This window comes from Rutilus rutilus, assembly GCF_951802725.1.
Source record: "Rutilus rutilus genome assembly, chromosome: 4".
NCBI lineage: Eukaryota > Metazoa > Chordata > Actinopteri > Cypriniformes > Leuciscidae > Rutilus > Rutilus rutilus.
The window spans coordinates 41,342,063-41,368,019 of record NC_140212.1 but is presented as its reverse complement, the minus strand read 5'-3'; the positions used below and the strand labels follow the sequence as shown (position 1 = coordinate 41,368,019).

At 39.4% G+C, this 25,957-nt stretch overlaps 2 protein-coding genes and 2 long non-coding RNA genes across 9 annotated transcripts; all 4 read left to right on the top strand.

Moving 5' to 3' along the window:
• The first annotated feature begins 2,276 nt into the window (after positions 1–2,276).
• Positions 2,277–3,351, top strand: LOC311290003. 2 transcript variants are annotated; one of them, XR_014627275.1, is made up of 4 exons: positions 2,277–2,401; positions 2,531–3,037; positions 3,130–3,201; positions 3,285–3,351. It is a non-coding gene; the product is annotated as an uncharacterized lncRNA (long non-coding RNA). The 2 variants fall into 2 exon arrangements; XR_014627276.1 differs by having other exon boundaries at positions 2,482–3,037.
• A 1,961-nt stretch (positions 3,352–5,312) lies between these two features.
• Positions 5,313–6,989, top strand: LOC311290072 (uncharacterized protein). Of its 2 annotated transcripts, XM_084408367.1 has the most exons (7): positions 5,313–5,488; positions 5,567–5,650; positions 5,729–5,817; positions 5,903–6,005; positions 6,083–6,219; positions 6,305–6,365; positions 6,434–6,989. In XM_084408367.1, the coding sequence occupies exons 3-7, from the start codon at positions 5,798–5,800 to the stop codon at positions 6,698–6,700; spliced, it is 588 nt and encodes a 195-aa protein (XP_084264493.1). In that variant the 5' UTR covers positions 5,313–5,488; positions 5,567–5,650; positions 5,729–5,797; the 3' UTR covers positions 6,701–6,989. The 2 variants fall into 2 exon arrangements, 1 of the variants encoding a protein (XP_084264493.1); XR_014627304.1 differs by lacking the exon at positions 6,305–6,365 and having other exon boundaries at positions 5,314–5,488.
• A 7,076-nt stretch (positions 6,990–14,065) lies between these two features.
• Positions 14,066–19,832, top strand: LOC311290002. The gene is made up of 5 exons (XR_014627274.1): positions 14,066–14,299; positions 18,329–18,515; positions 18,621–18,735; positions 19,242–19,381; positions 19,618–19,832. It is a non-coding gene; the product is annotated as an uncharacterized lncRNA (long non-coding RNA).
• An 811-nt stretch (positions 19,833–20,643) lies between these two features.
• LOC311289637 (uncharacterized protein) lies at positions 20,644–24,905 on the top strand. Of its 4 annotated transcripts, none has more exons than XR_014627183.1 (6): positions 20,644–20,748; positions 20,839–20,982; positions 21,088–21,305; positions 21,754–21,913; positions 21,995–22,397; positions 23,005–23,126. XR_014627183.1 is itself a non-coding variant. In XM_084407764.1 (6 exons), exons 1-6 carry the CDS (start codon positions 20,670–20,672, stop codon positions 24,782–24,784), a joined length of 759 nt encoding a protein of 252 aa, XP_084263890.1. In that variant the 5' UTR covers positions 20,644–20,669; the 3' UTR covers positions 24,785–24,905. The 4 variants fall into 4 exon arrangements, 1 of the variants encoding a protein (XP_084263890.1); XR_014627184.1 differs by having other exon boundaries at positions 21,984–22,397; XM_084407764.1 differs by lacking the exon at positions 21,995–22,397 and adding an exon at positions 24,767–24,905 and having other exon boundaries at positions 23,005–23,144.
• The last annotated feature ends 1,052 nt before the right edge of the window (positions 24,906–25,957 follow it).

Here is a 25,957-nt window from a genome sequence, read left to right as displayed (position 1 = left end):
GGGGAAGTAGAAAAATATCATTGCCTTTTAATGTGTTATGTATTCTGTAGGGCTGTACCAGAATATTCGAGTATTCGAATATTCGTTCGGTGGGTTGGTACTCGATTTTCAAATTTGACATTCGAATATTCGTTTTAATTTTTTTACATTTTTTTTTCACACCTGGCATCCCCCTAGAAACTGTTCCCATTCGCGCTTGAATGGGGCTGTCATGCATTTTCTCAGATCGGATAGTTCTCTCTGATTTATCAATATGAACAATGAACACATAAATCTGTTTTTGCAAAACGGATATGAATCCGAACTTCAAATCCCGCGCTATAGGCAGATGTGATGGAGTGCACATAACTAGCAACAGATAAGCTGCATTTTACTGATCGTCAGCTAAAATTTCTAAATCAAAGACCGCAATATGAGAGCGGCAACAGCCCTGGTAAGATCATTTCGATTCTTTACTTTTAATGAAGTTGATTGTGTGTTAAAGCATCTGCGACCCACTTTCACTTTGATTTGCGATAGTTTGCACGTTGGCTTTATGAATAGATGCTGATCTGCGGTGACGCGTGCTGTAGGCTAAGTAAGCATCGTCATATCTGGCTATAACATGATATAGCCTAAAACACCCTCTCACACGGTTATTGTTTTAGTATTTTTGGGCGAAATACAATACTCTTATTTTAGAGCGCAGAACAGCGGAGTTTGTATGGGCAAAAGTGCATGCCTGAGCTTGTAACGTTAGTCTATAAGCTGCGTTGCTTTGACATTGTGGAAATAGAATAGAAACAATATATTAGCCTACCCTTTACTGTGTCAGTAATTACTGTGCTGCTGATTTCTGATTTGAGAGTTATTTGTTACTCAGAAAAATATTAGGCTGTGTTTTGTATCAAGTGCAGTGTTGCGCGTGAGGCGCGCGCGCGCTTCCCGCTCGCGCTGTTCTGTATTAAAAGTTTATTAATTCTGAACGTGTCACGTCTCGCGTGTCTATATTGCACCAAATGTGACACTGCACTCGTGAAGTCGATTGGATGAACGGTTCTAAATGCAAGATAAATAATCTAAATGCAAACAGACAGACGCATAGAGATTCCTGCCTTTATTAGAGAGAAGAATATGTTCAGCCCCCTCCCTCCGAAGCTTCGAATATTCGATGTTAATTCCTGTCGAAGCTTCGAAGCTCAAAAAATGGTATTCAGACCAGCCCTAGTATTCTGTGATCTACAGTATCCGCTACGTTTGCTTATGATAAAAAAACTAATTTTACATAATATTTTCTTCAATAAATAACATGATTTATATACTGTGTGTTGCGTTCCCTCACATTACCTCTTTATGTCTCTAACACAGGTGGACATCTTTATTACAAGACTGCAGACGGATCAAACCGTCTAGTTGTCATGGATGAGCAACAGAAGGAACGAGTCCTTCGGGACTGCCATGACAGCCCAGCTACAGGTGGACATCAGGGGAGAACAAGGACATGCAATAAGATTGCAAGCGCATACTATTGGCAAGGCATCTTTTCGGACGTCATGAATTGGGTAAGATAATTGTAGACTCAAATTCCCGAACCACAAGATAGTTTCATACAGCCACTCAAGTGTAAATAATTAACTTATTGGTATGTTATGTAGAGGCCACGACATATTATATTGAGGCCACAAGATCATATTATAATAAATACTTAATGGTGTTAAGTCGTGTCCTCAAGATCCTATGTTGAGTTTGAGACCCCTGATGTAGTTGTACAAAGTAATGTGTTTCTGTTGTTTGTAATGTTACAAACACCTACAAATTTTTTTTTTGATTGCCCAATGTCCACAGTGTCAGCGTACTGATACTATTAAAACAGTGGCCCCAGTGTTGCACCCTATCAAGGTCACTAAAGCCTGGACTGTAATAGGAATGGATTTGATGGGACCATTTCCAACCAGTCCTCAGGGGAACATTTATGTCCTCACAATGACTGACCTCTTCACCAAATGGGTTTTCGCCAAATCCCTGAAGTGTAAGACCGCAGTTGAGGTGGCTACAGGGGTCTTACAAGCATTTAATGCATATGGAATAGTTGAAAGAATAATCACAGACCAGGGGAGGGAGTTTGTGAACCAGGTTATTATTATTTAGTTAAGAAGATTTTATTATTACATTTTTAGGCTATATGTTATAAGAATCTACCATGTCTTGCATACCTTTTTGATAACAGCTAAATGAGGACACATTTAAGGAATTGGGTGTGAAGCAGTGTGTCACATCAGCTTACCACCCTCAGTCAAATGGACAGGATGAGAGGACAAATCAGACTATAAAGAGGTCATTGTCAAAGTACTGCAATGACATGCAGAATGACTGGGACGAAAAACTTGAGGATGTGGTGCATGCCATCAACACCTCAAAGCAGGTGATTGGAACTGCTTAAAAAATAAATGATTATATGCAATTGATTATGTAAATGTAATTTGTTGAAACACTTTTTTTTAGGGCTCTACAAAGTATACACCATTCTTTTTGATGTTTCACCGGCACCCAGTCACGCCAGAGCTTCTAAACACAAAGGTAGTATCTGAGACAGATTGCTTTGTAGCAGAGGATCCGAATATTGTAATGCCCACACGGATAGTAGAGGTGACAGCAGTACAGGAAAAGGTGATTGTCTGTAGTATGAACTATAATTAAGTAATAATTCACATTATTTAAGGTATTCTATTAAGTCTGTTTAATATACATTATTTTCATAAGGTGCGGGGTCACATTGAAAAAGCACAGGGGAAGCAAAAGGCGGAGTACGAGTTCCGGAAAAGAAAAAATGTGAAATCATTTCACATCCACGAAGGAGAGGAGGTACTCAAAGCAAACAAAAGAAAAGAGGGACGCAAAGGTGGACGTTTAGAGGGGAACTGGACAGGCCCTTTTGTAGTCAAAGACATTACTGAAAAAGGGGTTGCTACACTTGCAGACAAATCAGGCAACATTCTCCGCCAGAAAACCAATGTGTCCCAACTCAAACCATTCCTGCGGCGTGACATTAACCTGAATGGTGAGTAAGGCAGTACATTACAGTAGATGGTCCACTTTTTGAAGTTAATGTTTATGGCAAATTTAAAATATTACATATACAACCTTTTTCAGTGAATATTCATGATGACCATGATTCTTACTGCCTGAAGACAGACATGGCAGGAGGTGATGCATCACGCCCAGGTATGCTTCATTTGATTTGCTTTTAAAAAAGTCGAATAAGTAACTTTGACAAAGATTTGTGACTGATCCAAAAGTGTTTACAGAAATTGAAAAAAAAAAAAAATCAGTTTTCAGTGGATCGCTTTCACATCTTGGAGCTAGAAGAGGTAAGATGTCAAATAAATGGAAGTCTGTTATATATTATATAATATTATATATGTAAGACAATTACAAAGCATTTTTTTTTCTAGGAAATGTATATGAGAATTTTGAGTGAGGAAACAGACAGAAAGCGGCCACTCATTCAGTTTCCGAGATGCCAGGCCACAGTTGAAGATTTCGAGACACTGTGTCCACAGAAGAAAAGTTTCCCATGGCTGAATGACGACGTTAGAATTTTAATTTGATTTCACTGTATGCGAGTCTCTATTTGCCCCAATGGAATAAATGCTTTGTGGAATCTCCATATCTCAGCTCTGGAAGGCTCTAGAGCCTCCAATCATGCACTCCTGTCTGCGCCTCAGCACCCTCTATCCGAATCCAGAGTTTCAAGAAGATCAGATAAACTTTATTTTTCGACCCAAAATATCTATAAGGGTATAATCTATAAACCTTAGTTTTTTTGGGTCGAAAAATAAAGTTTCTCGGATATTCTCGAAACTGCGGATTCTGTTAGAGGGTGCTGAGACAGACATGAATGCATGATTGGAGAAATTTTGGGACTCAAGCGAGCCCTCCATATGCGTCCAATGGCAGCTTATTTGTATGGTCGTTTGTACTAGAGCCCGACCGATATATCGGCAGGCCGATATTATCGGCCGATAATAGGCACTTTCCAATCTATCGGTATCGGCATTTATAACGGCCGATTTAAAAAAAAAAAAAAAAAAACGAAACGGCCTTCAACCATGGCATGAGTGTTTGCGTTATATAGTTTGTCGACCAGAGGGCGCTCTACAACATCCTAGTTGACAACATTCGTGTATATCGCGCCACATATCCTGCAGCCTCCTGATCCAGCCAAAGTCAGGCAGAGAGAACAACGGTTAAGTGAGTTCATGGTAGGGTGACCAGAAGTCCCGAAAAATTCGGGACAGTCCCGAAATCTGAGCTGTTGTCCCGAATCCGGCCTTAATTGTCCCGAAAATTACACTTAAGCAAAATATTGAGTAGATATTGTCTGATAAAATATTAAAAACTGTCCGTGGAGATTGAGTCGTCCTGCAGCCAGCCCCCGCCGGCTGCTCATTGGCTGCGGCATCTTTTTTGTTTCTTTTTTCAAAGATACAGAAAGGCGCGAATTTAGATATGCATTGATAAGCTAATTTTAGAGAGCGCAAGTTGCAGCCGCCGCGAGGACAGTGAATGTGCAGGCAGTCATAAAGGAGTGAGGAAACAGAATTGGTCGCGGCACTGTGTGCAAAAAATACTTCGGCCTAATGTCTGATGTCGGGTTACACAAAGCAAATCATCTACACAATTATTTAGTTTTCTTATTTAATGACGACAATTTAGTTGTAGGCTAATAATAATGTTGGCATAAGGCTTATTTGCGTTCGCTATAGCCTGAAAGGTCTGATTTACGCACTGTAACAACAGTGATTTTTTTTTTTTTATTACAATTTGAGACGCAGAGCGAGCGAGAGAGAGAGGTGCGCGCGCGAGACGCAGAGAGAGAGAGAGAGAGAGAGAGAGAGAGAGGTGCGCGCGCGAGACGCAGAGAGAGAGAAAGAGAGAGAGAGAGAGAGAGAGAGAGAGAGGTGCGCGCGAGACGCAGAACGAGCGAGAGAGAGAGGGGTGCACGCGCGAGACGCAGAGAGAGAGAGAGAGAGAGAGATTGTTGTTGTTATTTATCAGAACTTAACAGAATTTGTCTCCAGTCCTATTCAAAGTTATATTTACGAACCAAGTCTTTTAAAACTGGTAACTTTGATTTGGTTGTTGTTGTTGTTTTTTTGTTCAAAGGACTTTACGTTTATAGGAAATGGGTCTAATATCCAGTTTATTTTCAAAATCTAAATATCGGCTTATAAATCGGCTCTTTTCGAGTTAATATCGGCATCGGCCCCCAAAAATCCATATCGGTCGGGCTCTAGTTTGTACACGAACCTCCTATATGTATACTTCTTATATTATTCAACAACATTTTATTGAAATCTACTATTTCTTTTAGATTCTTGACACAAGGATTGCACAGCTCTGTAAAGCACATGGTGGAACTGCTTTACAGGTGCACACGTTCGTGCTCTGGTGGCGATCCTTCACTATCAAGAAACATGTGGATGACAGTCACATTTCTTGTCTGAAGGTAAATCAAAATCTATTAATTAAATTTCAGTGGCAGGGGACACATTTACTTACTTATTTACTTATAAATATTTTAAAGGACCTTGATGAGAATGACACAGTCCTTATTCCAAGAATTGTTGGTGGACAGACCCCCGAAAAGGGAAATCACTTCATTTTGTGGGTATGTGTGGATTAAAAAATAAATTTTTACTCAACAGTTGTTACTCTGGTTAAAGCGGTTTCTGTTTATGTTGTAAAGGTCTTGGATGGTTTGCTGAATCGTATTCGAGTTTACGACCCCAGTGGCAACTACAAGTCAATTTCTGCGATGGACCTGGCTATACTTTGGTATTATGTGCTTTGTAAATGTTAAAATTGTGATCTTTATTTACTTATGTACATTTATTAATTTCTTTTTTCTTTTGCACAAAAGCAATGCCTTCCGAAATACTTGGGACTTGGGAAAATGGACTGTTGAGTACCCAGAACAGTGGAGGCTGGCTGACTCTAACAACTGTGGGGTTTTGGTTTGTACAGTAAGTTAAATAAATGCTTTTATTTATTTATTTTATTTTTATCTACATTACTTTAACAACTGTGTTTATTGCATTAGATGGCAGAAATGGAGGTGAGGGACAAATGGACCTCTATGAAAAACGAGGTGATACAGGGAGACGATCTGTGGCATCTGAGAAGATATCACGCATCATCAATGGCAGCATATGCTGTTCAGCATATGACGTATAAAAGGTATGTGTAAAATGTGTGTCCTCATTCATATAAATCAACTTAAAAGTTTAATAAATCAAGTAGATCGATGATTTTGAAAATATAGGACAGTCGAGGAGGTGGAAAAAAAAGGAATTTGTTCTCTTGTCAGTGATACTGAAATTCAGGTACATATAAGACTTTACAGAATTTAAAATGGCTAGATATTGTTTGCTATACTAAATATTTTTTTCAGGAGTTGTTTCAAGGAATTGTGAAAGGCTCACTGAAACCCACGTGGAACAAATGGTGGCAAATGAAGACTGGGAAAATGGCAAAACCTAAGAGCTTTCATCCAGCCTTGTCAGCACATGTTGAGGAACTTCTAGGACACATCGACAACATTGTGTTTGAGCAAAAGAAGGACAAAAAGCTTGAACATATCGACCTTGTAATGTGTGAACTGATTCCTGAGGTAAGCATTGATGAGAAACTGATGGCTGATTTTTATATGTTTTGGTGAACTAACTCATTAAAGGTGCATTGCGCGAGAGTCTGAGTTTTCGCAGAACTACGCCCCCTCTGGCGGCAAGCGAAACTGCAACCAGAGGTGTGCACGCTCACGGACCACACGCACGCTTGCACGAGCTCGAGCTGGTCATAACCCAAGGAGCATCAGCCGCACAAATCTTTTGTTTACAATCATAATGTCTTCAGAGGTAATAAAGTTTTAAATCTGCAAGTAATTTAAAATATGTGAAAGGAAAGGCAATTGAGTAAATAACACACTTATGTGTGAGGGAAAAAATGGGGGTAGTAGAAAACTTAGTTTTTTATTCCCATCTATCTCCATGTTGAACTGTGTTATGTGTTTACTGTATCCACTTATGACTATTATTATGGAAACACGTTCATGAACAATATAAGTTATAACTTTGTAAAAGCTCAAAATTGTAATCATGATACCATACCATACACAGTCGGTCAACAAAGTACACCCAAATGTCTCAAGGTAATAAACAATCAAGTGGCACTATGACGTTACCATAAAAGCCAAACAGGCTAATCCGCCGAAGATTTGCGGGGGTTTAGCCTGTTTTATTGATCAGCTAAGTAGCATATTCCAATAGCAATACATCGTAATTAAGCAGTAATTTGCTCAAAATTTGTGTCTAAGTATCTAACTTATATATCAGCATTTTATATCACAATCATTCTGAACCTGATCACTGACAATGGTAAGTTAGTAAAACCTATTCCGATTGTACATTTATCTAACTTACGCTAAAGCATTACACATTTTATGGATCGTCATTTATTGTCATTATTGGCCGTATCAGACATTAGAGAATGGGATATATCTTACCTTTTTATCAAGAAAAAAAGCCAACTGAGGATCCCGTTTGAGCCCTAGAGCAGACCGGAGATCTCTCCATTTGTTGAAAGCCTTCCCTATGTTTACTCTCGTCTTACCCCGACGCCTGTCTGACTCCAATTTGGACCTTTTGGTTGCACTAGACAAAAGTTCTCTTTTTTTTTTAATCTTACGTGGAGTTTGCGTTGGTGTTTGAAATGAACTACAAGCCGGTCTCTTAGAATCCATTTTCTACGGAGAATGGCGGCGTCGGCGCATACACAAACCTGCCAGACATATGAGCGTGCCGTGAACGCGCATGACGTCACGCCCAGTCTCAGATTCCGACCCGAATCCCTCTTATTTATTTTACTGTACAGGATTATAGAGGCAATCGCAGTGATCAGAGAAGAGCTCAGTCAGCCCATCAGGCAATTGTTTAAGCATGTATGGGTTAGAAAACGGGTATTTTTAACATGAAAAGTTGCGCAATGCACCTTTAAGTAATTTTTTTTTTTTTATCTTTTGTTGTACAGATCAGCCTTATAATACTGAGACGAACGGAAGGTTTCAGTCACTTTTGGGCTGATTCATCTTATCTTGTGGAGTGTGTCATTAAAATAGCCTTTTAATGTCACAACATCCCTGGTTCAACGAGCTAACTACGTTCTGCTGCGTTGCACCTTTGGGCTTGCATATCAAAGTAAAAACAGTGAGTGATGTTCCATAGCACTAAAGACTTTGCAAGTGTACAGTTGCACATGACGTGTTGCAGCATGTTTGTGTGTTTTTGCAGAGTTCCCTCAAGCCAGTCCATCTATGACCCCCAGGTTCAACGAGCTAACTACGTTCTGCTGCGTTGCACCTTTGGGCTTGCATATCAAAGTAAAAACAGTGAGTGATGTTCCATAGCACTAAAGACTCAAGTCAGTCCATGACACCTAGTCCAGCCTCCTCACCTACCAGGTCACAACCCAACCATCTAAAGGGGAACTTGACTGACTGCATCATCTAGGCCTTAGGATGGTTCCACAAAGAATTGACTGCACATACAACATGAATTTACTTCGTTCAAACCAAAGATTTGACTTTTCATACAGCAAAAGACACTGCATCTATTTGTGTCTCATTAGCTCTCAAAAAACTTTAACCTTACAGTTCATTAAATATTTTACACAGCTAACTCAACATTAATTGTTTTTAAATCTTCACAATGTATAGCCAGAGGACTATCACAAAAGTATTTAGAAAAGTAAAGACATAGCATGTCTGTTTAAAGCTGCTTTGTATTGTGTATTTTAAAAAGCTCTATAAATGTCCTAAAACGATGTGCATTTTGCTTGTAGTTTTGTGTTAATAAAAATGTAATATATTACATCTAATAATTCAGTTGAATTCATTATGTATTGTATTGTGTAATTTAATTAAATCTTTATATAAGTTTTGGTTCTCTAATTTTATTACATTAAATGTTATTGTGTTGTATGATGTTCTGTATTAAGAATTAATTATGACATAAATCATATGCATTAGTACACAAATTACATGCTTGTAATAAAAAAAAGCATATTATGCCTATTGCTTGATAACAAATAACTGCGTCACAAAACACTTATAAATGTTATTTCTTTAAAATAAAAGATTATTATATGAATTAAGGGGTTTGATTAATTACATTAAGATTGTGATTCCATAATTGTACAGTGTTCTTTAGTCAAGGCTAGACAACCAATTAATATTTATACCCACAAAACATAGCTAGCATTTTGTGATTTATTTAAATGTCTAAACTGTTAATAAGAAAAACAGTAATATACACAAATAAACATCTTATGGCTCTTTTAATAAATAAAAGTGTACCTGTAACATATTGCGCTGATTATTGCGATAAAAAATAATGACATAATTATAATTGCATTACGAATGGCTGTGAATACGGTAAGGCAGTATCAGTGCAGTATAAGCTCACAGCACGATCATCGGATAACGTTAGCTGTATGCTATGCTACTATCTAGCTAACTAAAAAACACACTAACAACGAGAAATGTTTAATTTCACAATCTAAAGCTTCGGTTAAATACTAGTATATGAAACGTATAATTTAAAATACATTAATGACTCGTTATAACGTAGTACAAACGTCTTCTATAATAAAATGATTTTTGTATGATTTGTAACCAGGCACTAGAGCGATTACCCATAAAACGGCCTTTGCGCCAATCAGATTGCTTGGGTCCTACGCCCGGACTATTCACACCGGAGTAACCGTAATATTCACCACACCGGTCCACATTAAAAAAAAAAATCACGTAAGTGTATTTACCTGCCACCAGTGCCGTCGCAGGTGGGGTGCGAGGCCCTGTGCGAACTTGAAATGCGAGGCCCTGCTCATTGATGTGGATGCTCAATTGCGCATGAATAACAGTCAAACGGACGTAGCTGTTTTAACGTTAGTTCTATTGCAAGCATAATCTCGCTGCAATACGTTTTTATCAAGTAGAATAATACAGCATAATTATGCATAGTCTCAGCTATGACTTTTTGCTATTTATTTCAGAGGGAAAAAAATCCGGCTATTTAATTGATGTGTATCTGAATGGTCCAGAGGTAGAACTTTCGTCTAGCGTGCCAGAGATTTTAGGTTCGAATCCGCACTCATATAGTTTTTTTTTTTTTTCATCAAAACCGATTATGTTCATTAGTGGTTGTATATCAAGCATGGACACGTTTGTGTGCATTATGTTTTGAGTATCCGGAACTGATTGAAGCGCGCGTCCTAGTGAAGACAGTGTGCGCGAGCGGCAACGACCACTTTGATCCCTTGATTTAAAAAACACATGTCAGCGCTAGATCGTCTCTTATTTAAAAAAACGAACGAAATGAATACTCTGCCAGTTAACTGGAGATGTTTTATTTATTTGTAGAATTGGTACATTCGTGCCGCGAGATGTTTTAAAAAGTGGTGGGGACAAAAAAAACAAAAACAAATTTTTTTCCAAAAAAAAAAAAAAAATCAGCAGGATTGCGAGGCCCCCTAGTGGCGCGAGGCCCTGTGCGGTTGCACAGTTCGCACAGCCTATGCGACGGCTCTGCCTGCCACAGTCACTCATCAAACAGTACTTTGATTTCTAACATTATTCTCTCAATAGACATTTACATCGAGAGTCTGGCGTTATTATTTATTTGCTTTTGGTGTACTGTGGAGTGGGTAAAACTGTTTTTAATGGCAGGCTAACGTGCTCTGTTGACTCGCGCTAGCCTAGCATAGGCAAACTATCCAAAAGTAAGGACTGGATTATTTTTTTTGAAAACTGTCTCCACTGATGAATAACAACCAGGCTCACTTGAAAATGAGGTCCGATGTCGAAAATCCTGAACCACCCCTTTAACACAATATGGAATGTAAAACACAATAAAAGTGAAATACCTGTGGATCAACATCAATAAAGTTGATAAATGGCGTGTGAGCATCTCATTATTGCATCCCCTGTATCATGATACAACACTAACAGTTAGTTAGCTGCTAGTTGATTAATGACTCAAAACCTCACTAATATCATACAGCCCACACGATATATCTTCAAATTATTGATCCACTCGCACATAGGCCTATAACATTCAACAAAACACACTATACATCTCCGTACTGTTTACAAGGGGTTATTAAATCAATTTACATACTTTGCAAACTTAATTTGCTCATAAATTGAAGAGCTCTGAAAAACGCTTACCTCTCCCCAGCATGTGCAATGGGAACTGGAGAGAGGCGCGCGCGCACACACTAAAAAATGGCACCAGGACAGCGGCAGAAAAATATGTCAAAATAAAAGTCTCTAGAGAGTGAATCACAGAATCAACATATATTGCTCAAAGAAAACCAGAAATAAATCAGTAATAAAATAATAAGGATTTTAGTGAAAAAACAACAATACATTAAGCTTGGATTGTACTTATTATAACTCATTACACTTGCATGATATTGCAAAAAAACTGATATTGCAATATATATATATTTTATTATATATTTATATTCAGATCATTTTTCTGATATTGTGAAAAAATATAATTACAGTTACAATACAAGTCAACTCCTATTTTCACTGTAGGAACATTTTAATGTAAAGCGATTTCAGACACCCCTATTGTGGACCGTACCATTTTTACCCACCGTGGCTAACAGCCTAGTGTCTAATTATTTTAATTGAATATATTTATCAAAGATGGAGCATACATTTAATAAAATTAGGGGAAAATGTCCTTTATAAAGGTACAAAAAATTATTCTGAGTGTTTTCAAACAGTGATGTTAATGAAACATTGACAATTTAAAGATGAACTGAACTGAAAAAATCAACATTGATAACGTGTTGTTTATGACAATTAAAAGTAAATTACACAAAAAAAAATTTTTTTAAATATCAATATAGCTTTTTTTTAAGCAACACAAAAATTGCGTTTGTTAGTATTAGAACGCTGGCAATTCTGATGACATCACTGGCATGGTAGAACCTGCGAAGGTATATAGGCAGCTGCAACTGCAGGTCCTATACACACGAAAATGAGTCATTTTGGTGATGCTGGGTACACACCAAAAGATTTTTGACATCTTATAAGATTTTCAAAATGTGACAGACCACAAACATGAGGACAAAAAATCCTAGATTTAAGCGTTTTGCTCCTATAGTGTGTGGTGTGCCATGATGTGACAAAGACAGCACACCACACACAAACAGATTTTCAACCAGGGTCTCGACTATGAACACAGGAAATCTCGCAAAATATCGTGAGACTTCAGAATAAGCATGACGGACAACATGCAGGAAGAAATTGCGATAGTGTTTGGAATGATTTTCACAGAAAATTCACGTGAAAAAACCATTGTACCTACCATTGTATATAACCTTTTATCCAGATTTATTGTCTCTTTAGAAAAAGTTATTTAATCCCTCTATAGAACCTCACTGATCCCTTAACACTCAGCTTCTTCTTTTTTTTATTTCTTTTTTTTATCTTTTTTTTATTGATTTTAAGAATTACAATTACAGTCAGGGGGGTACAAAGAGTAAAGCCGATAAACAAACATAAAAAGACATATACATAAACAGTGACAAACTTAAAAGTTAAACAAAAATTTGAAAATGTTTACAGATTGAAACGCACTTTGCAGCTTTCTTATTTTTCAAACCCAATTGTGTTTAGGTATTGTAAAATTTCTGCACTTAAAATAAAAAAACAAAGGCTTGTTTCCTCGAAATTTACACTTATGAATACTAAATCTTAACATTAAGCTTCCTGCAAGTGTGTGTGTGTGTGAGAGAGAGAGAATGACCGTGTCTTCCATCATCTCGCTTTCTGATTGGATATTGTTTTGTTTCACGTGATAATCTCCAGAGCGTGCGCGCGTTTGTCCTCGGGGTTCCCCCCACACATCAGGATTTCTGATCGTAAATATTAAACATGTTTAATATTTACGATTCGCGACCGGAGCGGCTCCGACGTTCTTCCGAGCAGGTTCGGACACTCTTAACACACCTCACACCAAGGGAAAATCTGATAAAATAATCTGTTAAACCATCAAGATAATCGGGACATAGCTAGGATTGTCGGAAGGGGGGAAATCGGCCCAAAATCAGCCCGATTATCTTTTGGTGTGTACCCGGCATTACGCGTTTGAGCCTGTGAGGGACAGGCCAGTAGTACCTGACTACCACCACAAGGAGGACGATCAGTTTCAGGCTCCACCTACAGTACAGGATCGTTTGGGGGGAAGTGACTGGTGTGGGTGTGGGTGCGGGCGGACAGCATGGACAGTGCACCGGAATCAATCTGTTGCAGAGAGGACAACCTGGAACATTTATTTTTGAAATGCGATATGGAATTAGACCATATTGCATAAATCGATATAGTTCAAATTTGTGATCATTGCTCCCCGCGCCCCCGCTCCTCCTTTTCCACTCTGCGTGCGTGTTTAGAGCATGTTATGTTATGAGAGGCGAATCATGACTACTTCAGAAAACCCAGCACAATAGGAACTACCAGGCAGTGACATAAGTGTATGCTGAAATAAAGTCTTTCACCTCAGAAAACGGACTTTCTTGTCCTGTCAGCCGTTATCCTGTTCTCGTAGCGCAATTGCACGCGCAAATGCAGCGGCGCGCGCTGTATCGCCTCACTGATCAAGTGCAAAAGAAACTACGAGCATGCAACGCCGTTACGTTGTAAATTACCCGAAATAAAAGTAATGCAGGTATGATACAGATTTGCAATGTATAGTCAATTATTAATGGAGCAATAGTGGTTCAGGGTGTTAGGTAAATGTGGTGGGAGGTTGGAGGGCTGTATAGCCTGTCTCTCATTTATTGTTTACAAGCACATTATGCATTTTAGTAAATAGAGACTGCATGTCGTGTGCATTTAGAGAAAAATACTAAAACATGTTTGAGGTACTGTGCGGAAAGTCGAGGACGATAAATGGCAAATGTGATTGGACGAATTCATCCAATGGGATCGTTTGTTAAGTTACCCAGACAGCAGACGACTCCGAGCCGGATCCGTCTCTAAACCGGCAAATCCGCGTTACAGTCACGTCCGTTTCACTGCTGTAATACGGATCCAGCCCGGGCCCTAGTTTTAGTGCGCGGGAACAACAGTCGCGAAACAGATTCGGGCCACATCCGTGATACGAGCGCGCGATTTTTCTTTCTGCAGCAGAGCGAAGGAGGCAGCCAGATCGGTAACTCGGTATCCTACCTCCAAAACTTCACCAAGGTAAGTTCCATAGTGTGCTCAAACTGCTATTAATGAATTAATTTCTTGATTATGTTGTGTATTCGTTAACTTAAAATGTTTTTTTTTGCTCCTTTGATCGGTTTTGAATAGTATTAACGTTAGCTGACTCTAATGTTATCAAAGGGAGAGCATGCTAACACGAAGATGGTCCAGAAGACTGTAATTAACGAATATATAATTGACGAATTTAACTGCTTCTATTTATTATTATGAACCATTATAAATGTCTATTTTTTTTAAAAGTGCTGCGTGGTTATGTCATTGATAGCTTGCGTTAACGTTACGTTATGTCAACCCTTAAGCTAACTTAGCTAAGGTCTCCCGCAGACCCTCATTTTAAAAGAGATTTTATATTAACGTTACCTGCCAAAAGTTTAAAAACGTTTTTGAAATACCGGTAAGTATAGTCTGCTCTCCAAGACTGCATTTAATTACAACTGCAGTGACTGTGCAGTCCGTCATTTTTTTTTCGTAACATTTTTTTGTGTTTTTGTGTTCAAAATGTACAAAATGTGCATAATGAGCGAATACATCATGAATCCATTTTCCAAATCGTGTTTTTCTCTTTCCCTGAATATCTATGTTACACCTGTAATAAGTGTTTATATTGGGACTATTTTAGACTGGTTCGTGTCTCAGGACCTGCGTGTCTAGTCCATCATAGAGAGAAGTAGCTCCGGCTACAATGTTCTTCCGCAAAATGCATGCAGTTCTTTTTATTAACCACTAGAGGACTGCAGCTTTAAAGGGTTAGTTCACCCAAAAATGAAAGTTCTGTCAGTAATTACTCTCCCTCATGTTGTTCTAACCGCGTAAGACCTTCGTTCATCTTCGGAACACAAATTAAAATATTTTTGATGAAATCTGAGTGCTGGGTCACTTCCATAGGCTGCTAGGTGGCCCAAACTTGCTGGCCCAGGAAAGTTATTGAAGAGATCGTTAATATAGTCCAAGTGACTACAGTGGCTCAATCTTATATATATATATATATATATACACATACACATATCTACATAGATACAGACACATTGTGTATCTCCCCATCCAGAATGTATACTACATGTTTTAAAGACAATAACAGTTTAATTACTTTTCTGTTTGCCACAATTACTCTTTTTAGAAACAATGAAAAGAAGGGAACCACCTTTAACAAGCTCTGGAGTCAGACGGAGGGCTCGTATTTCCCTTGAGAAACGACTTCATGACATTGCAGAAGACTGTCTATTAGAATCAGAACCAACTCAAACTCACACAGATTCCATCACAAATGATACACAAAGCAGTAATGACTCTAGACTCCCTCACACAGATGACCATTTAGATTCTGTTTGCACAGATGACATTGGAGAAGTGACAGAGAGACAACATGTTTCAGAGCCTGACTCTGAATCAGAATCTGAGTTTGCAGATGAGCCAGTCAGCCTTGTTGAAAGTTTAGCCAATTGGTCTGTACAGTTTGGTGTTTCTTTAGTAGCCCTCACAGCCCTTCTTAGTTTGTTGAGATTGTACCACCCAGAACTGCCCAAGGATGCTCGAACCATCCTTAAAACAAAAACTGAATACAAAATCCAGCAGAAATGTGGTGGTTTGTATTACTATAGAGGAATCCTGACAGCTATGCATAACACCATAAGCCAACTAATTGGAAAGATTGCAGATGGCTTTACTTTTAGATTGCAGATAAATATTGATGGCTTGCCCTTATTTAAGAGCTCTAATTTACAGTTATGGCCCATTTTAGGACTTTTCTTGGGTTTCAAACTGAAAGAACCAGTTGTCATTGGGCTTTTTAGTGGTACAAAAAAACCAAATGCCCCTGATGAATTTTTGAGAGACTTTACCGATGAGTTAAAGCAGCTGCATGAAGGCTTCTTTTTTAGAGGAAAAAAGGTTTTCATTGAACTGGATTCTGTTATATGTGATACCCCTGCTAGATCTTTTGTAAAAAACACAAAAGCTCACAATGGATACCATGGTTGTGATAAGTGTCGCCAGCCAGGTGTTTATGTTAACAACAGAATGACATACCCCAGAAATGACTTTGTGTTACGGACTGATTTATCATTTTCAGACAGAGTTGACGAGGAGCATCATCATCATGGACCACATGGATTTTCTGGTCTAGATGTGGGCATGGTGACTAGATTCCCTTTAGATTACATGCATCTTGTGTGTTTAGGTGTCACACGGAGATTGTTAAATATTTGGCTCAGGGGTCCTTTGAAGTTTCGCTTGTCCTCCAGTCTTGTTGATCAGATTTCTCAAAGTCTAATTCAGATGCGTGCATACATACCAGTTGAGTTTGCAAGGAAGCCGAGGTCTCTGAGAGAGCTAGACCGTTGGAAAGCTACTGAACTAAGACAATTTCTGTTGTATACTGGCTCTGTTGCTCTGGCACCATATTTAGATTGTGATGTATATAATAACTTTATGTTATTGTATACTGGTATTTGCATCCTTGTCAGTCCTCAGCTGTGTTCTTTGTTTAACAATTATGCAAACACGCTACTTACAACATTTGTAAATCATTTTGGGGAGCTTTATGGAAAAGATGCCTTAGTGTATAATGTGCATGGCTTGGTCCATCTGTCAGCTGATGCCCAACTGCATGGTTCTTTAGACTCTATCTCAGCTTTTCCATATGAAAATTACCTCCATAAACTGAAAAGGTTTGTGAGAAAGCCAGAATTTCCTCTTGCACAGGTAATAAGAAGGTTATCAGAGGTTGAAGACATCAAGACTGTCGAGCTGCCCTGTAAAGCTTTAAGAATGCAACATTATGTTGGACCTGTTCCTGACGGCCTTCAAGCTACAGCACAGTACAGGCAGCTGCAGACTGAACAGTGGTCAATGAAAGTTTCCACCGGCGATAATGTTTTTGCTGTAGACAAAGACATTTGTGTTATCTATAACATTGTTCAGTCTGTCGATGGCATATATATAGTGTTTAAAGTTTTAACACAGATGGAAAATTTCTACAACTATCCAATGAGCTCGGATTTTCTCAGAGTATTCATTGTTTCTCAGCCTACAGGACCGTTTAGGGTAGCCAAAATATCCCAGATCTCTCACAAGTGTGTGCTCCTTCCTTACAAAGATAAATTTGTTGTCATGCCCTTCTTGCACAGCCAAAGTTATAGTGCACAGATGGATTAGTTCTAGGACATAGCAACATTGTGACGGCCCAGATCCGGCCCACATCTGGCACATATGGAATGATGATGTTAACAGGCATATTAAGGCTGAGATGAGAACAGATTTTGTGGCTCAGATAAAGTCCAGGTCTGGTTTATTTATTTTCTCTTGGCTGACATGTGGCATTGCTATGGCCTGCTTGTCATCCAGATCTGGCAAACAGGAGTGGACCACCCAAGGGTCGTCATTCAACACCACATGTGGACTAGATCATCATTCCTTGTGGGCCGGATCTGGGCAGTCACAATGTTGCTATGTGGGTAGGTGGGGCTGTAAAAGGTGAGGGTTAAAGAGCAGAGTAGTAGGAGACAAAACAAAATTTATGCTGACTAAAGACTGACTTAACACTCAGAATTGACGAAAAGCTGACGAAGAGCTGCTGTACTCCACAAAGGTTTTCTGGAAACTTTTGGATTTTGACAATGTAGGGTTTTTGGATGAATCCTAAAGGCAACAGTTTTGAGATTTGGTGAGTGTGATATTCGTGCTTTTTTTTTCTATATTAGATTTTTTTGGTGCATACTACTGTGGATGAGAAGAGTTTTACCTTGTGATGCATATTAGATCTAGCAGACCAATCACAGCGCTTGCGTCCGCGTAGAGTTGACACGTTGTTACATTTTTGGAGAGGTGCATGTCAGGGTATGCGCGCTACACACAGCCTACGACGTAGCTACGGCGTGAGTTCGACGCTAACTGTTAATCTAGTAATATGGATTCATAAAAAAATGCTAATATATTTATTGAAGGAAATTGTCAAAAGAAGTGTTGTCTTATGGACAATCTTTTCAAATATGTAATTTCTTTTTTTAGATGTTTCTTCTCATCGAATTTATGGAAACAAAGACAGTCAACATCATATCTGAGTCATGGTTCAAGGATGGTGTCACTTGGTGGCCAAATTATAGAAGTGACGAACGTGTAAATAGAGCCATCCAAAAATGTGAAGAGCCAGGAGCAGACTGGAAAAAGTTTGATGTCCGAGTCCTTTCCAGATCTGGTAAGGATCTGCTTTAGAAACAAAATTATGTTATGAAATACACCAACTTTGTAAACCAACTTAACAGATTTTTTTTTTCTTTTCTTTTTTGTTAATCCTGATCAGGTGATTACCTTAAAGCAAGAGACAAACTGAGGGCCTCACTAACCTGTAATACCTCAGAGTTACAAACAGATGAAGAAGAGGAAGAAGTCATTAGGAAAAGAAAAATTAAGCCAAGGTTTCATATTCCGAGACTGACACATGCATAATTTAGAAATATATTTGTTAATAATAGAGTAGTGTTGTTATAAGTACAGACTTTTGATACCAAGTCGATATTGAAATTTTAAAGAATCTGATCAACAACCCTCAAAATGCTAGGGAAAGACTGTTATCGTCACATTTTTTTATTTTCAGTACCGACTTGGTACCAAAGTCGGAACTTGTTTTGACAACAGTACTATAGAGCTCACATATTAGGTTGTGCAAACATATTTTTTGCTATGGTGTAATTAGCTTTAATTATCAAAGAAAGCAATGTATTCTTTGTAGAGTGAATATTGTTTCTTACAGTACTACAGAGCTCAGGTGAAACAAAGATTCGTAGTACAGACTTAGTAGGCTAATTTAATATTTAGTGTGCCTAGTTGAGTATACACAGTTATTAAAGTTTTCAATAAATTTGTTGATGTTTGTAACCATGCCCAAAATAATCAATATGGTCTGTTGTAATTTGTTTGTTAGGCAAATCTTTGGTGATACCGATTCCGACAGTGAGCCAGAGGCTGCAAAGAGGAGATACCACAATCTTTCAACTTGTCTACTGCCACTTATTCCTCCACCTACTCCTGACATACCATCAAGTGAATCTTCTTCTTCCACTGGTATATTCCTGTATTTCCGTTGAATCATTTTGTAACCAATGTTTCTGTTAATATCTAGCTGTTTAGTTGTCACATTAAAGGTGCCCTTGCATGGATTATTTTATTATTTTAGAATGTTCCTGGGGTGCCCTTATAATGTTAGTAGGTTTTTTAGATCAAAATTTGTTATAATTTAGAAATAAAAGGCATTATTCCTAGCCTGATTTTAGCCTCTGATTTAAACACTCTGTTTGAAGGGGCGTGTCTGCTGTGAGACTTCAGTGTAAACGCCCACTGCTGTGATTGGCTGCTGTGAGACTTCAGTGTAAACGCCCACTGCTGTAATTGGCTGCTGTGAGACTTCAGTGTAAACGCCCACTGCTGTGATTGGCTGCTGTGAGACTTCAGTGTAAACGCCCACTGCTGTGATTGACTGCTGTGAGACTTCAGTGTAAACGCCCACTGCTGTGATTGGCTGCTGTGAGACTTCAGTGTAAACGCCCACTGCTGTGATTGGCTGCTGTGAGACTTCAGTGTAAACGCCCACTGCTGTGATTGGCTGCTGTGAGACTTCAGTGTAAACGCCCACTGCTCTGATTGGCTGCTGTGAGACTTCAGTGGAAACGCCCACTGCTGTGATTGACTGCTGTGAGACTTCAGTGGAAACGCCCACTGCTGTGATTAGGCTTGTTCGACTTGAACCGGTGCTGCACAGACCGATCGGTGAATGACATCAAAGTACCGCGAGAGCGAATAGAAAGTAGATGGCTCCTATATGCTTTTGAATTGCTCTCGCGGTACTTTGATGTCATAAACCGATCGGTCTGTGCAGCGCCGGTTCAAGTCGAACAAGCCTATAGACTGCTGTGAGACTTCAGTGTAAACGCCCACTGCTGTGATTGGCTGCTGTGAGACTTCAGTGTAAACGCCCACTGCTGTGATTGGCTGCTGTGAGACTTCAGTGTAAACGCCCACTGCTGTGATTGGCTGCTGTGAGACTTCAGTGTAAACACCCACTGCTGTGATTGGCTGCTGTGAGACTTCAGTGTAAGCCTGTTGATCACGTGAATGAAGATCTTATCATTGCAACGCAGTTTCTGCACTCTCACTAATGATTTCACCAACGCAAACATGAGGTAAGTACAGTAAGAGCTTCGTTGTGCAGTGTAACAGCGTCATTGATTTCAACAGGTTTTAGGTGTTCATACTTGAAGGATTTATTAGTATGATACTGAATGCTTAAAAAAACGAATTACTGTCATTTCCATGTTTCACAGCAGCAGCACCACCACCCTTTAATACAGCTGCAATGCCTTCCAGTCCTCTGCGCCACTGCTCTGTTGGATATGACCCAGATCTGATGCATCCTGAAGATGGATATTATACAGGTAAACTTTTTTTGCTTGCAAGCTTTGCTCATCAAAATGATAACTTATGGGCAAAAACAATGAGTTAATCTTGCCTCTCCCTGGTCTCAGTGCCTCCAGTTGCTATGCCTACCTCTCAACTGCCATCACGCTCTATGGGCCACATCTCTGCCACGCCTCAAACGTCAAACGAGCATTCCTTCAGGCCCACGTTTAGACTGGGGAAGACGGGCACTGGACCTATTCCTTGCTCTGGTAAAATCCTTTAAATTTAAAACATTCTGTGAGTATGATTTTTCCAATTATATAGATTAAGAAAACTTTTTGGTCTTTAAATGCTTCCTTAACTCTTTTTTGTAGCTGCTCAGCTGCACATTCTAACATTGTTAGAAAATGTTAAGGAACAGCAAACGCAGCTTGCCTTTGCTGTCAATAATCTTGCTGCACGACTGGGGACAGAAACTCCTGTGGCTGAAATGCCTCACGGTATTAGTGTTCCACTGGCCACTATGCCTGAAGTTGAGCAGTTGGAGGAGTGGCTGAAAGATTCAAAAAACGCACGGGCTAAACAAAACATGGTGTGTTTATTTTTATTATCTAAAGCAGGGGTGTCAAACTCAGTTCCTGGAGGGCCACAGCCCTGCAGAGTTTAGCTTCAACCCTAATTAAACACACCTGATCAGCTAATCAAGTCCTTCAGGCTTATTTTAACTGCAGGTGTGTGTGTGTGTTGAAGCAGGGTTGGAACAAAACTCTGTAGGGCTGTGGCCCTCCAGGAACTGAGTTTGACACCTGTGATCTAAAGTGTCACGATTTGGTGTTTAATTTTGTTTCAATAAACTGCATTTGGGTTCTAAGTGCTTGCCTCCAGTGGACCCTAATTACATAAAGCTACTTCACGATTGCTGTGCAAATTCACTCTGTGCCTATAATAGTATTCACTGCTCTCATCTATATTTTCAGATCATTAATCAAAACAGAAAATAGAATTACACAGTTTTATATCATGTATTTTTGTCTTTTCAGATATCTGCTCTGGGTGCTGTGGGAGGACAAAACGTCAAAAACATCACATGGAACATACTGCACAGGCTGTTCTCAGACTCCGTAGCTAAACAAATAAACTGGAAAGGAGTCAATGGGAAGAAGTCTTTTAAAGAAATGCACACAAGAAGTTTGTTGATCAGTAAGTATGATATAATACCTTTAAGTAATAATAATAATAATAATAATAATAATTCATTACATTTATATAGCACTTTTCTAGGCACTCAAAGCGCTCTACATAGAATGGGGAATCTCCTCAAACACCATCAATGTGCAGCATCCACTTGGATGTGACGGCAGCCATATTGCGCCAGAACGCCCACCACACACCAGCTTACTGGTGGAGAGGAGACAGTGATGAAGCCAATCAGTATATGAGGATGATTAGGAGGTCATGTTGGACAAAGACCAAGGGGCAGATTTGGGATTTTTAATGACCACAGAGAGTCAAGACCTCGATTTAACGTCTCATCTGAAGGACGGTGCTCTTTGACAGTATAGTGTCCCAGTCACTATACTGGGGCGTTAGGACCCACACAGATCACAGGGTGAGCGCCCCCTGCTGGCCTCACTAACACCACTTCCAGCAGCAACCTGGTTGTCTCAGGAGGTCTCCCATCCAGGTACTAACCAGACTCAGCTCTGCTTAGCTTCAGTGGGCAACCAGTCTCGGGCTACAGGGTGATATGGCTGTAGTAAACCATCTCCACAAATAATATTTATGGCTAAGATATAACTATTTCTTAAATTTATTTATTACTTTAATTTCTTACTTTAGTAATTCAGTCCCATCAAACTACTTTTGTGATATCTGATTCTGATCAATTTAAGGGGATAGTTCACCCAATTTTTTTAAACTCACTCTCAGTCCATTCAAGATGTAGGTGTCTTTTTTGTTCTTCTTCAGCTGACCAGTAAAGATGTTTAGCTGAAACCATAGTCCTCTGTGATTCTTATAATGGAAGTCAATGCTATCATCACTTTGAGAGTCATAAAAACATACTGTAGGCCTATACCAGCAAAACAGTAAAACCTCAATGTATTGTCAGGTGCCACAGGTATTGAGTTTATTTTGCAGGTGTATGTTTCCCTTTAAATTAATATTTAAATCATTGAAATACCTGTTTATCCCTTAAATGATCTACATTACTGAAGAACTATCAATTTGGAGCTTATTAGTCTGGGGAAGTTGGAGATGTTTATTGCACTTTTTTGTTTTGTTCTCAACAGGAGCTGTAAGGAGTAACCAGTCCTCTACCGCTGCAGCAGACACTGATATTGATTCTTATGCCATCCGTTGGTTCAATCTTGCCTCTGACCGTGGCGGCGGCCGGAAAGACCGTGCAAGAGCCAAAGAGGCATTAACTGAGGTAAATTTAAGATAGAAGCAGCATGGGGGGGGGGGTTCACATTTTACAAGCCATCAGGGTGGTTCCCCAAGAACTAATGGAAAGATTTCTCAGTCTAATTCAGATGCGTGCAGAACGTTAATCTATAATCCCTTAGGAACGTTTTCCTGGTTGCATTTGCATGAGAAATCTGACTGCTGAGGGGCTCAACATGTCTCTGATTGGCCATTGTGTCCACGGCTCAAAATATATAATGTCTGTGATTGGCTACAATGATCAACGTTTCAAAAACATGTCTTCATCCAGGACTTACACAGCGTTTCAAATCTGGCGTCTATCAGCGGATCCATCTATCGGTGATAAGCGGTCGGTGAAAACAACATGTTTTTGAAACATTGATCATTGTAGCCAATCACAGCCATTATATACTGTATGTTGAGCACATGGTACCAATGGCCAATCAGAGACATGTTGAGCCCCTCAGGAGTCCGATTTCTCATTTAATGGTAATTACATCTACTGTTTTCGTTAAAGTCCCTGAAAAGGCAATTCTATAAAAAATTTATAAACACATCATAAATGCTAGAAATGCATTGCTAAAACATATTACAAAGACTGAGAGCTGTGAAGTACTGAATTGTGGAGTTAGACCGTTAAACAGTTTTTCACCATTGCTGTGATCTGGATTTTTTGGGCGGGGCTAAAACGGGGGCTCGATTATGCACTGAAGCCACCGAGCTCTTGGACACGCCCCTACTTGATGACGCACTAGAGTCCCTGAGCCTATCGCAGCTCAGTCGCGAGTTACTATCAGCCTACAGTTTACTAGCTACTATGCCCACGGCTCTGGCTATGCCTTCGTCACATAAATGCATATAACCTGAATGCGATCACTTCCAAAACAGATCGGTGTCCTTATTTAAATTTCCAAAAAATTATCATATCAAGAAGAGGTGGATTAATCTTGTGAAGAGCTAACGTTACCTTGATGGAGAGCTGATGATCACCACCAACACCCGCCTCTGTAGAGATCAGGAGTTAGTCAACGTAGTTAGCAACGATGGTTTTGGGAAACGCACCCCAGTTTATAAACTTTCGTCGGAGACAACAGGAATTCAATGATAATCCATTGTTACTGGTGGTGAATGGGGCCGAACCGACTATCTCCCGCCTCGGCCTTCATCCTCCCTTCGCGCCGACAACTGGTGCCATCATTGGCAGCGCGTGCCCGCGAGACTGCGCGAGTCATTTTTCCCGCGAGTGGGCGTGGTTTCAGCGCAGCCAGCGGACACGCCCCCAGCATTTGAGAGCTGAGAATACGGCTCATTCTTTCGAGATTTTGATAGCTTATTTTATTTACTTGGCGGCTTTTTTAATCATTCAAATTGGGCTGGGTGGCTAATAACACATATTTTTGTGGTATGACAAACTTATACTTAATTTTGACTTTACAGGGACTTTAAAGACTAGTTTACAAATAAAAAAACAGCAGTGTCATAATATTATATTATTAGCCCAAATACAGACAATACAACTCAACTTAAAATAGGTCCATTTATAGTCAATCAATAGTCTGTCTCTGAACTCTGCTTTAATAGATCTCAACAAAACTAATGGCTTTTTTCTTTGTCTTTTGTTTGCAGATGCCTCATGGGAATTAAACGGCAGTTCTGAAGGGGTTTGTAGTTCCATGGCTTTCCTACCCGTTCTGTTTGGTTCTTGTTGTATGATGAACATTTTTGCATTTTGTTTATTCAAATAAATGGAAGATGGATCAAAATAAAAGCCCTTGAATGTCAAATTTGTTTATTTCCGAATGCATGATTATTGTGAAATAGTGGGCAGCTGTGAATTAGTGCTAACACAGGTGGTATTTTAGTGTAAAGTGTAAAATTTCATGTAAACTTCTAAAGCCTACTTTCAACTTTTTGTTGCCTAAGCATTTTATGTTAAAACCTAACAGAAAACATATCAGTGGTATAAGACTATAAGATATTAGATCATGTGAGAAGATTCTTGAAATTCTAGATATGTATACCTCTTATACTTTTTAGAGAGAGAGCGAGTGTGTGTGTACAGTCTACAAAATGAGCTGGCCCTTGAATATTCTAATTTACTCTGTCCAAATTTTTTTGAATGCATGATTATTGTAAAGTTGTGGCTATGAGTTAGTGCTAACTAGTTTATCAAGTGATATTTTAGTGTACAAAAGTGTTCAATACATTAATTGTCTTTACATCTAAATCAGTACTTTCAAGCATTTCATGTTAAAATCTAACAGAAAAAAATATCAGTGGCATAAGACCATAAGATATTATATAATGTATATAAGAAGATTCTTGAAAATTCTAGATATGTATATTACTAGAGTGTGTGTGTACGGTCTACAAAATGAGCTGGCCCTGATCCGGCCCTTATCCGGCGTGGATCTGGAACAGATTCAAAACAGAGCTGGACCAGATCTGGCCCACATCTGGGCCAAATCGCCATAAAGGAATCCGGAGCTGGCCCAGTTCTGGTCCGGTTGAGGAAAAAACGGATCCGTGCCGGTATTGGCCCGTTGTGCCAAAAGACACCGGCCCGGGTCCGTTGCGCGGATCTGGCCCAGAACTTACGAAGTGTCTGGGCCAGATCTGGGCCAGATGATTTTTGCTATCTGGGTAGCTGCACGCAAAATGTTAAAATCAAAATACTGCACGGCCGGTTACTGCACAGATACCTCTTACTATGGACCTAGCAGCTAACGTTAGTTCTGCGAGTTGAACTCCCTGCATCAACAATGTTTCCTGACATGATGAACATCAGCTAGCTTCAGGGTGAGTAGAGAGGGACAT

Coding starts and splice junctions, on each gene's coding strand:
- LOC311289637 (XM_084407764.1), top strand. CDS start 20,670: ATGCCTTCCAGTCCTCTGCGCCACTGCTCTGTTGGATATGACCCAGAT. Junction 20,749..20,838: donor TGAAGATGGATATTATACAG/GTAAACTTTTTT, acceptor CCCTGGTCTCAG/TGCCTCCAGTTGCTATGCCT. Junction 21,914..23,004: donor CACAAGAAGTTTGTTGATCA/GTAAGTATGATA, acceptor TGTTCTCAACAG/GAGCTGTAAGGAGTAACCAG.
- LOC311290072 (XM_084408367.1), top strand. CDS start 5,798: ATGGACCTGGCTATACTTTG. Junction 6,220..6,304: donor CAGCATATGACGTATAAAAG/GTATGTGTAAAA, acceptor TTGAAAATATAG/GACAGTCGAGGAGGTGGAAA. Junction 6,366..6,433: donor TCAGTGATACTGAAATTCAG/GTACATATAAGA, acceptor TATTTTTTTCAG/GAGTTGTTTCAAGGAATTGT.